At 43.2% G+C, this 13,318-nt stretch overlaps 1 protein-coding gene across 6 annotated transcripts in view; it reads right to left on the bottom strand.

Moving 5' to 3' along the window:
• The window catches only part of PIP4K2A (phosphatidylinositol-5-phosphate 4-kinase type 2 alpha), a 190,582-nt gene that overhangs the window by 15,930 nt on the left and 161,334 nt on the right, over nt 1-13,318 (bottom strand). For all 6 annotated transcript variants that reach the window (XM_081163282.1, XM_081163281.1, XM_081163283.1 and 3 more), the window contains one exon: nt 6,668-6,820. In XM_081163282.1, the coding sequence (XP_081019408.1) occupies nt 6,668-6,820 (153 nt within the window). The remainder of the gene's footprint in view (nt 1-6,667; nt 6,821-13,318) is intronic.

Raw genomic sequence — 13,318 nt, forward strand, 5'->3', positions numbered from 1 at the left:
CGCTTTATCACTACCCGAAGGAGTCTCAAAGCGGCTAACATTCTCCTTTCCCTTCCTCCCCCTCAACAAACACTCTGTGAGGTGAGTGAGGTTGATAGACTTCAGAGAAGTGTGACTAGCCCAAGGTCACCCAGCAGCTGCATGTGGAGGAGTGGGGAATCGAACCCGGTTCACCAGATTACGAGTCCACCGCTCTTAACCACTACACCACACTGGCTATTAAAATAAATGATGGCATTGGACCGGAAAGTGATGACTAAAACAGGTATTCTAATTTAAGGTTTAAATACGCTGGCATGCTGGCAGCTGGCAGGATAAGAAAACAGCAGGCGCACAGCTGGAGGAGATAAGGAGGAAGGAAACCCTGTTGGCACATCTTAATCCTTGACAGGCACCCTGCTCCCTCAGGGAGAGAAGTGATAAATGGCACATTGTGTGCTCTTCACAACTCACATACCTCAAGGAAGCTGCCTTATACTAAGTCAGATCACTGGTCCACTTAGCTCAGTACTGTCTACACTGACTGGAAGCAGCTCTCCAGGGTTTTAGTAAGGTAAAGGGACCCCTGACCATTAGGTCCAGTCGTGGCCGACTCGGGTTGCGGCGCTCATCTCGCTTTATTGGCCGAGGGAGCCGGCATACAGCTTCCGGGTCATGTGGCCAGCAGGACTAAGCTGCTTCTGGAGAACCAGAGCAGCGCATGGAAACGCAATTTACCTTCCCACCGGAACGGTACCTATTTATCTACTTGCACTTTGACGTGCTTTCAAACTGTTAGGTTGGCAGGAGCAGGGACCGAGCAACAGGAGCTCACCACGTCGCGGGGATTTGAACCGCCGACCTTCTGATCGGCAAGCCCTAGGCTCTATGGTTTAACCCACAGCACCACCCGCATCCCTGAAGTACTGTATATGCTCCTATAAATCTACAAGTTGACCAGGAAAAAGCAGCATGTTACACAAGCTTGCTGACGAAGTTTGGAGTTGGGGAGGGAGGAAAAAGTTATCTATCCTTTCTCCCTGTCCTTGTACACCATCCAAAGACATAATTTCAAAGACTGGGCACTTCCTTTAACTTACTGACACTGCATTTTCAGAGTAGGGATGGGGAACCTAGGACTAGCCAGGTGTGATTGGACTCCAACGCCTATCAGTCCCAGCAAGCAATGGCGTGGGTGATGGGAATTGTAGTCCAACAAATGGAGAGCCATGGACTCCATATCCTTGACTTATTAGTGACCAGACTGATTTCTGAGCTATGGACTCCTCCCTCAGCACAACTTGGCTGTTCCAGTGTATCTTCAGGAATGTATGTTTAAGGGGTGTTTCCATGTCTTAGGAAACTATGGGTGTGTCCCCTCATCTATGTGTGTATGTCCCCCACAAAAAGATTTATCCTTACTACAAATCAAGTATGTTGATTTCACTTATCCAGGAGGCCCTATCCCTGTAAAATTCCAGAGGCAGTGGCTCATTATGTCCAAGCTCCAGAGCACGAACAGAATGCAAAGTTCCAAGCCAACAAGAAAAAATAAAATCCCTGACTCCCCATAGTGAAATGAAGAACATTTTACCACCAGTTTCTTCCTTCCTCTCTCTATATAGGACACAATTCTGGCACCATAAGGGACCTTCTTCAGAATATACCTCACTGTGACAATGCAGAAGTCCATATGTGATCTATGAGCAATGGTTTATTCTACAGTTTCTAGCAGACTGTTTATGAAGAAAGTGAACATTATTACCAGGAGTGTGTCAAAACATTCCTTGCACTTGGAGTGAGGTTCTGTGGTCTGGAGCACGATAACTTAATGCTGCGGAGCTTGAGAAAGGTCTGCAAACTTCAGAGATGGCAGCAGGCTCCATACTGGGGATGCCCTGACAAGAACAACCCTCTTATTGTGTATCGTGGAAAGAATATATTAAAAAAGAGGCATTTCATGATATCAGTAGTGCCAGTTTGGTGGGTGGTTCTAAAGGAGCTGGAGCTAACTAAGACGACAGGTTCCCCCCCCCCCGAAAAATCATCAGTAACCACAACTCATTCCACAGCAGTGAAATCCATCATTATCATCTGCTGTATGAGTAGCCCCTGGGAACCTTCTTGAAATAAAAAGAAGCCAACTGTATCCGGTATTTATAATTTAAACCTTCATATTTTTACATTGATCTCCTTTGCACAGAGATGTCTATCAAGAGTTCTGCAGTTGTCACTGCTGCTGAAACTCTTACTTGGCAACAGCAATCGTTTCCGACTTTGTTCTTTGGTTTGCCGGTGCTTTGATCATTTCAATATATTCCAGGATAATTCCTCCAGAGCATTTCAGCATACATTTTGACAAAAAGACATGCATTTTCCTTTGAGATTAAAGGGCCTATATATTTTTAAAGTTGCACTGCTTCACACAGTGTAAATAAAAGCTATTTACTCTGCCCTAAAAATGTTCAAATGCATTTAACGACAAGGCTTTGATAAGTAAAAGTTCAAATACAGATGTGCTAGACAAAAATTCTTCTCTAATCCCAGCTAGCCTGAACAAAATGGCTTTGCGTTGTTTTAAAGGGTGGTCATCTTATGCCAAATGTCTGATAAAAGAGAGTTTCTGTGCTGTGAAGCCAATTTAGAGAGTTATCTTCTACTCGGTTTGAGCTTCGTGTATAGAGGGCCTCATTAAATTATTTCTAGATCAGCCCTGAGAAGATACTTTTGGCAAGACAGTGATCTGTCAGGTGTGAAGAAGCAAATCATTATGTTTTCAATGTTCAGGTTCATTCAATGTTACAGGTGGTAGCCAAGGGGTACAGAAATCTCAATAATCTTGGCTATACCACAACACTAATTGCAAAAATCTGCTAGCTGTTCTGCTGCCCACAGCTCAGCCATTGCACACAGAGCAAGATCGGAAGCTGTAACCCAGCAATTCTGGAAGCCAGCTTGGCTGATGGGATGAGCAGGAACTAAGCAACAAGCCCATCCACGCCCCTACACAAGTAAGGCTTGAGTGGGGAGCTGCTTAACACCCATTCCTAGTCACCACTGCAACCCCTGTTGAAGGGTAGAGTAAAGGTAAAGGGACCCCTGACCATTAGGTCCAGTCGTGGCCGACTCTGGGGTTGCGGCGCTCATCTCACTTTATTGGCCAAGGGAGCCGGCATACAGCTTCCGGGTCATGTGGCCAGCATGACTAAGCCGCTTCTGGCGAACCAGAGCAGCGCACGGAAACACCGTTTACCTTCCCGCCGGAGCAGTACCTATTTATCTACTTGCACTTCATGCTTTCGAACTGCTAGGTTGGCAGGAGCAGGGACCAAGCAACGGGAGCTCACCCCGTCGCAGGAATTCGAACCACCAACCTTCCGATCGGCAAGTCCTAGGCTCTGTGGTTTAACCCACAGCGCCACCCGCATCCCAATGGTAACATAGACCACAGTAAAACATTTCACGACCCCTCAATCATCGGTTTAAAAGCTTGATATGTATGGAAGGCATATATGTATATTAAAAAAGAAGAAGATTCAAATTCTCATTTTTAGCAACTACAATTTAGGTCCAACAGCAGAAAAGGGTTTTCACAACACCCAGGTCAAAAGACAAAGAAGCAAGCAGGAAGAAACAAGACAAAAACAGACTCCCCTATATTTTTAAAGGAGACGTACATGCTAAGAATGCAGCCCACCCACGTTAAAACATGCAGTGAGTAGCAGTTTGCTCCGTGAGAAATGGACTGGGTCTCTTGTAAGCAAGATAAACCAGCAAAACCTGTTCGTAGAAAAATAGTTGCAAGCCCCTCCTCTGGCATTCCAGTAGCCAATGAATCAAGAATAGTCACACAATAATGGTAAATTTAGACACACACCCCCAAGTCCTGCCATGTTTCCTATGCATGCTGACTTTGGGGCAGGGGGAAGTGGTGGAAGGGAAACACTAGCATGAAGCTGAAAAAGGAATGTGGGGCAACTCCACCTTAAAATCCAACTGAAATCAGCACCACTTACATGTAGTCAGGAATGAAGTATAACAAGCTAAAAAGGAAGCTGTCCTACAGAAAAAAAGGATGCAATGGAAAGAAAAGGCTGCAAAGTTATTAACAGATGCGGGGGGGGGGGGCATGTGGTAGAAGAAAAAGAGAAGAGAGTCAACTGAAGTTGGCTGCAGCAGCAGCAGATGGATTAGAGCTGTATTTTATTTTTAGTCTGCATATATAAACCACAGTTTTTTTAAAAAATAAAAAATACACTGCAATTAAGTTTAAAATGTGGATTGTTTAACATAAATAGGCTTTTAATGCAGCTATCAGGACTCCTGGGACTATTAAATCTACGAGGCAAGCATAGTGCCCTTTAGCATATTTATTAGTAAACTTGTGTATGCCTGAAATGGAACTAAAAACAGAATGCATTCAATATGTTCCAAGTGTTTCCTATTCCTCAGTTGGGCAATGCTTACTGAAGCAGAGATTTGAGGGAAGGAAAGAAGAAAGACATGATAAACACTGTTTATGCTTTGCTGCCCTCCCCAAAACACACACACACACACACACCTGCAAAAGAAGGGACAGTCGCCACCTTTAGAGGCAATTCAAAAAAATGAAACTGAGAGGAGCATCTTTCCAAACATGACTAAGACACTTTGTGGCCTTATTTCTTAGCTTTTGATGAAGAGATTGAGACTTGCTCTGTCTTGCCTTACAGAAGGTGGGGGTTTACTTGTTTTTAGGAGAACAAGTCCCGGTCAGGCAAAGATGTGTTTGGGATGAATCAACTGCATCTCCGTTATGGACTGGTATCTGTCCTCAGGCCCCCTTGAACTGGCGACGCAAACTGATAAGAAAAGTAACCTTAAGAACTGGCACTTTTGCTTTTCCTCCTCCTTCACCATTCCTATCTTCTTTTGTGTCATGTATTTTAGATTGCAAGCCTGAAGGCAAAACCCAGTGTGCTTTTTATTGTTCTGTAAGCTGCTCTAGGAGCCTTTTCTTCAAAAGAGGGTAAAAATGCCTTACATAGATAGATAAAGCCAAAAAGTGCTTCAAAAACAGGCATTCCTTATGTGTACCACATTCCATATATATATTTCAGATTGCAATAAAATCACTGCTTCCTGTATGGCTAATACATTGTATGTGACCCTAATGATTGACATATAGTTGCTTTTTGGAATACAATGGTTGAAGTCATGCTGTCTTATCTAAAGCCATGAAGTTTAATCCCAGATGTAGCTGTGATCACTAAGGACTAATTTACATGGAACTGCAAAGTCAAATATGTGCCTGCTTTATCCTATGTACACATTCCGGAGAACCAGCCGCACTTCTAGCTGCCTGACATGTGTTCCTGCAAGATATGTTGCTAAATTAGTATGCCATAGATACATATACAAAATGGTCAGTGATTCCTATTATTTTGCCTCTACTATAGCAAAAATAGGTATATTTCACACATCAACAACTGGGTCACAAATAATTGTTTCAAGTTAATATCAGACACTATTTCTGTAATTGTCAACTTTTAATTGTTCTGATTGTAATGTGATACACATATATTCCTTTTAACTAAAATAGTAATGTTGAATTTGATGTTTTCATTTGTTAAAGTCAGGCACCTAAAAACTTCTAGGGTAAGTGCTAGGTCTAACGTTAGCCTGCACTGCTTAATCAAATTTATATGGGTAAGGAGTTGACATCAGCCATATTGACTGCCACTCATGGTATTAGGGCGAAAGCTAAACTGTATCATGTAGGCACAGAAAAAAAATTAGACAGAGGAGGTTGAAAGACAAAACACTCAAGCAAATAAATGTTGATGCTATTATGAGGGGAATCTTCCCAACTATAGCATGCCAGCTACCATTACTGATTTTATTAAGAACATTTTATACCCAGCCCCATCACTTGGTTCCTAGGTAGGTTAAATTAACATTTAAAACAACCCAAACAAAATAAGGGCAGATTGTAATATAAATGAAATACTCCAACACACCAATTGCAGCAGCTGGTTAACATCCCATAAATGACTGGGTAAACAGACAAGTGTTAATCTGGCACCAAAATGCTATCAATGTTGGTGCCAGCTGTACTTCCAGGGGGGAGAATTCCATAATTGAGGCATCGCCACCAAAATCTTGGTGCCACCACTTATTTCCTCTGGTGGTGAAAAATGAGATGGGACTCTTTCCAAGGACCTGAGCAGGCTGATATTTCAGTATGGGATGCAGACTTCAAAAATGTCTAGAGTTGTTTGTTTTAATGTAACAAAGGTAAAGGTAAAGGACCCCTGACAGTTAAGTCCAGTCACGAACGACTCTGGGGTTGTCGCGCTCATCTCGCTCTATAGGCCAAGGGAGCTGGTGTTTGTCCACAGACAGTTTTTCCGGGTCATGTGGCCAGCATGACTAAGCCGCTTCTGGTGAACCAGAGCAGCCCACGGAAATGCCGTTTACCTTCCTGCCGGAGCGGTACCTATTTATCTACTTGCACTTTGACGTGCTTTCGAACTGCTAGCCCCTGCCACTAATAATGTTTAAAATTTATGTACCAAAGTGTTGATTCAACTGAAAATACTGTGGCAAACCAACTCTAGTTTAAAACTTCTGTTTCCTGCATTATATAAACTTCAATCAATGTGTTTCTCCTCACAAGCCCACCCCCTTAAAACAAGCAATTAATTACCTGGTGATATTTCTTCAGTATATTGTGCATTTCTGCTACATCTTCACTTGTTATGGTTTTGATGATGTATCTTTTGTCGTAGGAGGTGTGAAACCGGGCGCCACTCCGTGCTTGGGAATCATTAGCAAGGGGACAACTTCTTGTCAGAGAATTCTGTCACGTTAAAAAAGGAGGGGGGGAAGCATCAGAACAAGACGTTAATTAAAACATAAGATGTCTAGCTGGATCATACCATTGTCAAAACATGGGCACCTGGGGAAAAGGCTAAGGTGGGGAATCAATTTAGCAGTACTGTAATATCCTTAAAGCAGAACTATTACGGTACAAAAAACCCTCGGGAAAGGTGGTTTAGTAGCAGCCGATTTAAATCAGGGCTACACTGAATGTTCAGAAAGGACTTTGCTGGCAGGGGGCGGGGGAGAGAAATGCTTCCATAAAAGATCTCCAGAAGTTTACTTTTGTGCCAGTTTGTCAGCAAAAAAGAAGCAAACTGGTGCTCCAGAATGATACTGGGATGGTGGAGAGGGGAAGAATGCTCTAAGGGTAGATACCAGCTACACAAACACTTTCTCTGTTTTTGTGCCTCTCCAGAAAAGTTGCCAAAGGGGGCTTTATTTTGCAGTGCAGAGAGTCTTGACAAAATGCACTTTTGCCTCAACTCCAGCTTAAATTCACTAGTTAATGTCATGACCTACATGCCAAGAGTTAAGTGAACTGAAGTGCCTTTTGTTCTGCATTGCCGCATCCAAACAAGATTTGTTTCTCGAATTTTCTTCCAAGACAACACTATTTAATCAATCCCTGCAGTTGCTAGAATGAAAAAAGTTTAAGCGTTTCTGAAATTTACCCACTGCCACCTGCCTGCTACATTACTGGCAATGAACAGATATCTACCCCTCTCGTCATATATAATGCAAGCTGAAATTTAATATATGCTTTTTAATAAGCACAAAAGCAAGCATTGGATAAACAAATGCGCTGGTTTTTCTGCAAGACAGTCATTTTCAATACAATACAATACAGTTTTGAGCTTTGCAATTTAATACTGTGCTAGTCAAATGGTGCTAGTCTCAGCAAGTATCTCATCTTGGTATATTTTAAAAGCAAGAATTACAACAGCAGCACAGCGCAATGCATTTTATTTCCTCGATGCATCACTTTGTCCAAAACAGTGTCGTTCTGAAAGAATGAGGACGTGTTGAAAAAGGAGGTTTATTCCATCACAACATGGTGCCAAGAGTGTAGGCTCAGTTTTTTAAAAAACGAATCTTTATTTACATGTAGATCCCTTCAGTGGTGCTGTTATCATTAAATATGCAATAATCTGCATTCCAGGAAGGAGTCGGAATGGCTTAAGTAAGCAACATGAAACAATAAAAAATAATTGATAGGCACAGCAAAAAGGCTATCAGTATCAACTAATAATTTACTATAGAAGCCACTAACAAACACTCATAGATTTTATAAGTAGCAAGAGCCACAAGCCTGAAAATTGTTCTGGTCCCCACCCCAAAAACCATCACCACCACCACCAACAATCACAACAAGAACCACATGTATATATATTCAAGGATAGCAGTGATCTAAGATCAACATGGCTGGCTGGGAAAATTATCTACTATTTATATTCAATATCACCATCCTGTGTACATATGACACCTGAGGAAGCCTAGGAAGAAGAAGAAGAAGAAGAAGAAGAAGAAGAAGAAGAGGAGGAGGAGGAGGTGTTTGGATTTGATATCCCGCTTTATCACTACCCTAAGGAGTCTCAAAGCGGCTAACAATCTCCTTTCCCTTCCTCCCCCACAACAAACACTCTGTGAGGTGAGTGAGGCTGAGAGACTTCAGAGAAGTGTGACTAGCCCAAGGTCACCTAGCAGCTGCAGGTGGAGGAGTGGAGAATCTAACCCGGTTCACCAGATTACAAGTCCACCACTCTTAGGACCCACTACACCCTAGGACCCTAGGACACTTGCTGTCCCCACCCCCACTCCCCTGAAGACAGTACAGAAATGGTTCATTATGAACATGCTTTTGCCTTAGCTTTTGCCTGGGGAAGCTCCAGGGAAAATACCCACTATACCACTGATATTTAGTACATTTCCAAGCACAATTCAAAGTGTTGTTGCTCACCTTTAAAGCCCTAAACGGCCTCGACTCAGTATACCTGAAGGAGCGTCTCCACCCCCTTTGTTCAGTCCAGACACTGAGGTCCAGCTCCAAGGGCCTTCTGGCGGTTCCCTCACTGCGAGAAGCGAAGTTACAGGGAACCAGGCAGAGGGCCTTCCTGGTAGTGGCACCCGCCTGGTGGAACGCCCTCCCATCAGATGTCAAAGAAATAAATAACTATCTAACTTTTAGAAGGCATCTGTAGGCAGTCCTGTTTAGGGAAGTTTTTAATGTTTGATATTTTATCCTGTTTTTAATATTCTGCTGGGAGCCGCCCAGAGTGGCTGGGAAGACCTGGCCAGATGGGCGGGGTATAAATAATAAATTAGTATTATTATGCTTTCATCTGCCAATTAGTACAACTAATTCTAGGATCTACAGCAAGTGTAGGATTGAGTTACAATATACGGTTTAATTTATTTCAGAGGTGACCTATTATTTCTCAACTTGCTTTACCCTTGGACGACAAATAATACAATATCCTGGATTGAAAGATTCTGGTTGATTAACTTGGATCCAGATCAGGATCTGTCTCACCCATGTGCCTAACCAGCCTGGCTCCATGTTACAGGTTTGGAAGGCGAGAACAAGAACAGAACAACTGAGACCTGTGAGGTTTGAGAAGCTCTACTTCCCTACTTTAAAGAAATCCTGCAGCTCTTTGGTTTCAAAGTCAGGGAGATCAGAAGTGGTGATGACAGCTGATTATTGAAGACACGCAGGCCCCATGGAAGCACTTTCCAATTAGGCATAGATACTTATCATCCCTCACAAATCTCTATTTTTCTAGATCTATCAATAAACTGAGAATCTCTCTTTTGCCTAAAGATCAATGCCTTTAATACAGAACCATTTAATAACATACAGTGGTGCCTCGCAAGACGAAATTAATTCGTTCCGCAAGTTTTTTCTTCTTGCGAGTTTTTCGTCTTGCGAAGCACGGTTTCCCATAGGAATGCATTGAAAATCAATCAATGCGAACGCATTGGAGACCGTCCGGGGACAGGGGGGAAGCGCCGCTTTGTCCCCTCTTTTGAAGCAAGGGCTGCGGGGAGAAGATCGCTTCTCCCTGCCGCCCCTTGCTTCAAAAGAGGTCTGGGGACAGCGGGGAAGACGCGCTGCGCTTCCCACTGTCCCCGGAGCTTGCGGGGCAAGCTTCGTTTTGCGAAGCAAGCCCATAGGGAAATTCGTCTTGCGATGCAACTCAAAAACGAAAAAACCTTTCGTTTTGCGAGTTTCTCGTCTCGCGAGGCGTTTGTCTTGCGGGGCACCACTGTATTCCAAAAAGCAGAGAACAGTAAATCAAGAGAGTATATAACGTTACCAATTCCACAAATAGTCATGATGTATTAACCACAGGAATCCTGGAAATCCAGTTCTTTTTTAAAAAACAACAACAACAAAACCTGTATTATGATGCTTTCCCCCATGCTGATTTCAATATGTCATTTGGGATTGCTTTAGTCCTCAAATTGCGGCTAACTGAAATTATTCCCTACAGAAAAATCAAAAGAAGATGAAGTGTCTCATCGAAACTCTTAAACCAGGAGTCAGCAAACTTTTCCAGCAGGGAGCCGGTCCACTGTCCCTCAGATCTTGCGGGGGGCCGGACTATATTTTGGAGAAAAAAATATGAACGAATTCCTATGCCCCACAGATAACCCAGAGATGCATTTTAAATAAAAGGACACATTCTACTCATGTAAAAACCCACTGATTCGCAGACCGTCTTGTGGGCCTTAGTTTGCTTACCCATGTCTTAAACTGACCATATGGTGCATTCGGTTAAACATACTTGGGGTGTGAACTGTCATATCATGAGAATATTCCCAAGAGTTTTCTATAAAATATACTTCTTATCTTGCCAACTTTGACCAACACATCTAATAAGTTCTTTCTCCTAATTCACATTGAAACTAATATTCTGGTGTCCATCAAACCACTACAAAAATCCATTTGTGTCTTCTATATATGAAGGTTTTGACATCCAGGTCAAAATGTCATCTTTCACAACACCACCTTGGAAACAAAAAACATTCCAAAAATTTAAAGGCTTGGGTATATCCAATTGATGACTTGAAACAGGCACAGGAAAAAGCATCTAGACAAGATACAGCATATTGTGGCAGCAACCTGGTGGCCAAACACCTTTTAAAAAAAGAAAGAACTAGATACCTTGCTTTATCCATCAGTTTCACTTAAACAACCTGAACCCCCCCCCAAAAAAAACCCCCAAGTTACGACCACTTAACTTTTCTTATAAAAGTCTCAATAAGTTGGTTCATTAGCCGCAAAGTAGACCACAAGACAGCAATTCTTCACAACCTATAAAGGTACAGTAATGCAGTTTTAAAAGAAATTGGTCGCTAGGCATTTTCACTAGAAAAACAAAGCATTTCAAAATCTAGGGGGAGGGGGACAGTTCTTCTGCCACATGAGATCTATAACGCCAACATTTATCCTGACTTTGCATTGCCTAGTACCTCAGAATCCATTTCCACAAGTTCTAAGGTAGAAAATGCCTTCCCCTGCTGCCTAAGCACATCTTAGCCAGAACAAAGAAACCATAGGTGGGCATTTTGTTCCATTGCAGGAAGTTCCATCTGAAGTCAAATTGGAAGCCATGCTCTGAAAATTCTGGGGTCTCAGCTTTTCAAAGGAAAGACCTTCACTATCTGCCAAGACTGTTGGGCCTACAAGCAACCGTATTCTGACACATCTGGTCTAAGGCCAGACTGGGCAGAGCAATCGAGAGATTGTCTAGAACAGGGGAATTTCTTCTCAGGATTAACTTTTAAAGGGGGTGGGGAGAAAAGGGAGAGGGTAGTTTCCAGAACAGGTCACCGGTCTCAGATACGATGACAGATTGGGGGGGGGGGGCAACAGGGAAAACGAACAATGGCCTAAACTGGTTACGAAAAACAGTATGTAAGGTACTGCTGGCAAGCTTTGTTGGGGGACTTAGAATAGTGGGACTATGATGTTGGAGGAGACTCTTGAGAGTCCCATGGACTGCAAGAAGATCAAACCTCTCCATTCTGAAGGAAATCAGCCCTGAGTGCTCACTGGAAGGACAGATTGTGAAGCTGAGGCTCCAATACTTTGGCCACCTCATGAGAAGAGAAGACTCCCTGGAAAAGACCCTGATGTTGGGAAAGATGGAGGGCACAAGGAGAAGGGGATGACAGAGGACGAGATGGTTGGACAGTGTTCTCGAAGCTACAAACATGAGTTTGACCAAACTGCAGGAGGCAGTGGAAGACAGAAGTGCCTGGCATGCTCTGGTCCATGGGGTCACGAAGAGTCGGACACGACTAAACGACTAAACAACAACAAGTGTTGAGATTTCTGCATCGTAGGGGAATGGACTAGATGACCCCCAGGATCCCTTCCAACTCAACAATTCTATGATTCCTAAGAGAACATCACCATCATCACCTACCTGCAAATGCATTACTAGCCCAAGTTCAACCCACACTAAAAGTTCAGACCTGGCTCTCCTCTTTTGCAGGTTTTCACTACTAATTTCTGTCTGTGTGTGTGTGTGTGGGTGTGTGTGTGGGTGTCAAAAGCAGAAGAGGTAATTTAGTGAGAAGGAAGAGACTGTGGCAGTGAGCAGTGCAGAATTGGGGCAGAAGCTAGAGAGGAGGGGGGCCAGAGGCAGGGATAAAGCAGACTGCTGATGAAACCAGGGAGTCTCCCCTCCTGCTGCAACCAGTTCCCCTCCCACCTGGTCTCCCAGGGCCCAAAGAGGTATGAAAAGGGTGGAGCAAAGGTAGGCAAGATGACAGAGCTTCAGATTGCTTAAGAAGGAACCAGGGGAGGAGACATAGGGAGCTATGGGAAGGCAAGGACCTTTAGTCCTCCACAACTGCCTCACAGGGGCAAGTTCTACTGGGAAGAGTTGCCTGGCCTCTTTGAATACAGAGTTAATTTCGCTGAAGCCATGTGAGTATTCCTCACCTTCTCCTGGCACCCATCTCTGGCACTAACTCATTAAGTAGTGGGGCCATCATAAAAGGTAAGGGGACAAGACCTACCCTGCCCCCTCATAATGGGGACTATTTGCAGATATTGAATGTAGCTGAGAGACATGCCAGCTTATTTCAAACCCACGACTATATCTATCCAATGGCTGCAACCTTCTTAGCAACCTTTGCTTGAAAATGTCACGATGTATTTGCAGAAGTCAATAAAAAGATTTTCCATGTGCACTGAGAACAGTCGAGCAAAAGCATTTGCTGAAGGTCATGAAATTTAAACTGACCTTTAACACTTACAACTTCAAACAAACCAAAACAGATGTCCCATGCCAGAGGCTATACAGGCACTTGTTAGATCCAATGCATTATATGCCTGATGAAGCCAAAAAGGCCCAGCTTATTTTTTTCCAAAGAAATTTACAGCTTCTTTCCAACTGGTTGTTTTTTTTTAAAAAAAACCCACAACAATCTTTATTTGTTTTTCATTATTATTATTAAG

The sequence above is a fragment of the Podarcis bocagei genome (assembly GCF_964188305.1).
Source record: "Podarcis bocagei genome assembly, chromosome: 12".
NCBI lineage: Eukaryota > Metazoa > Chordata > Lepidosauria > Squamata > Lacertidae > Podarcis > Podarcis bocagei.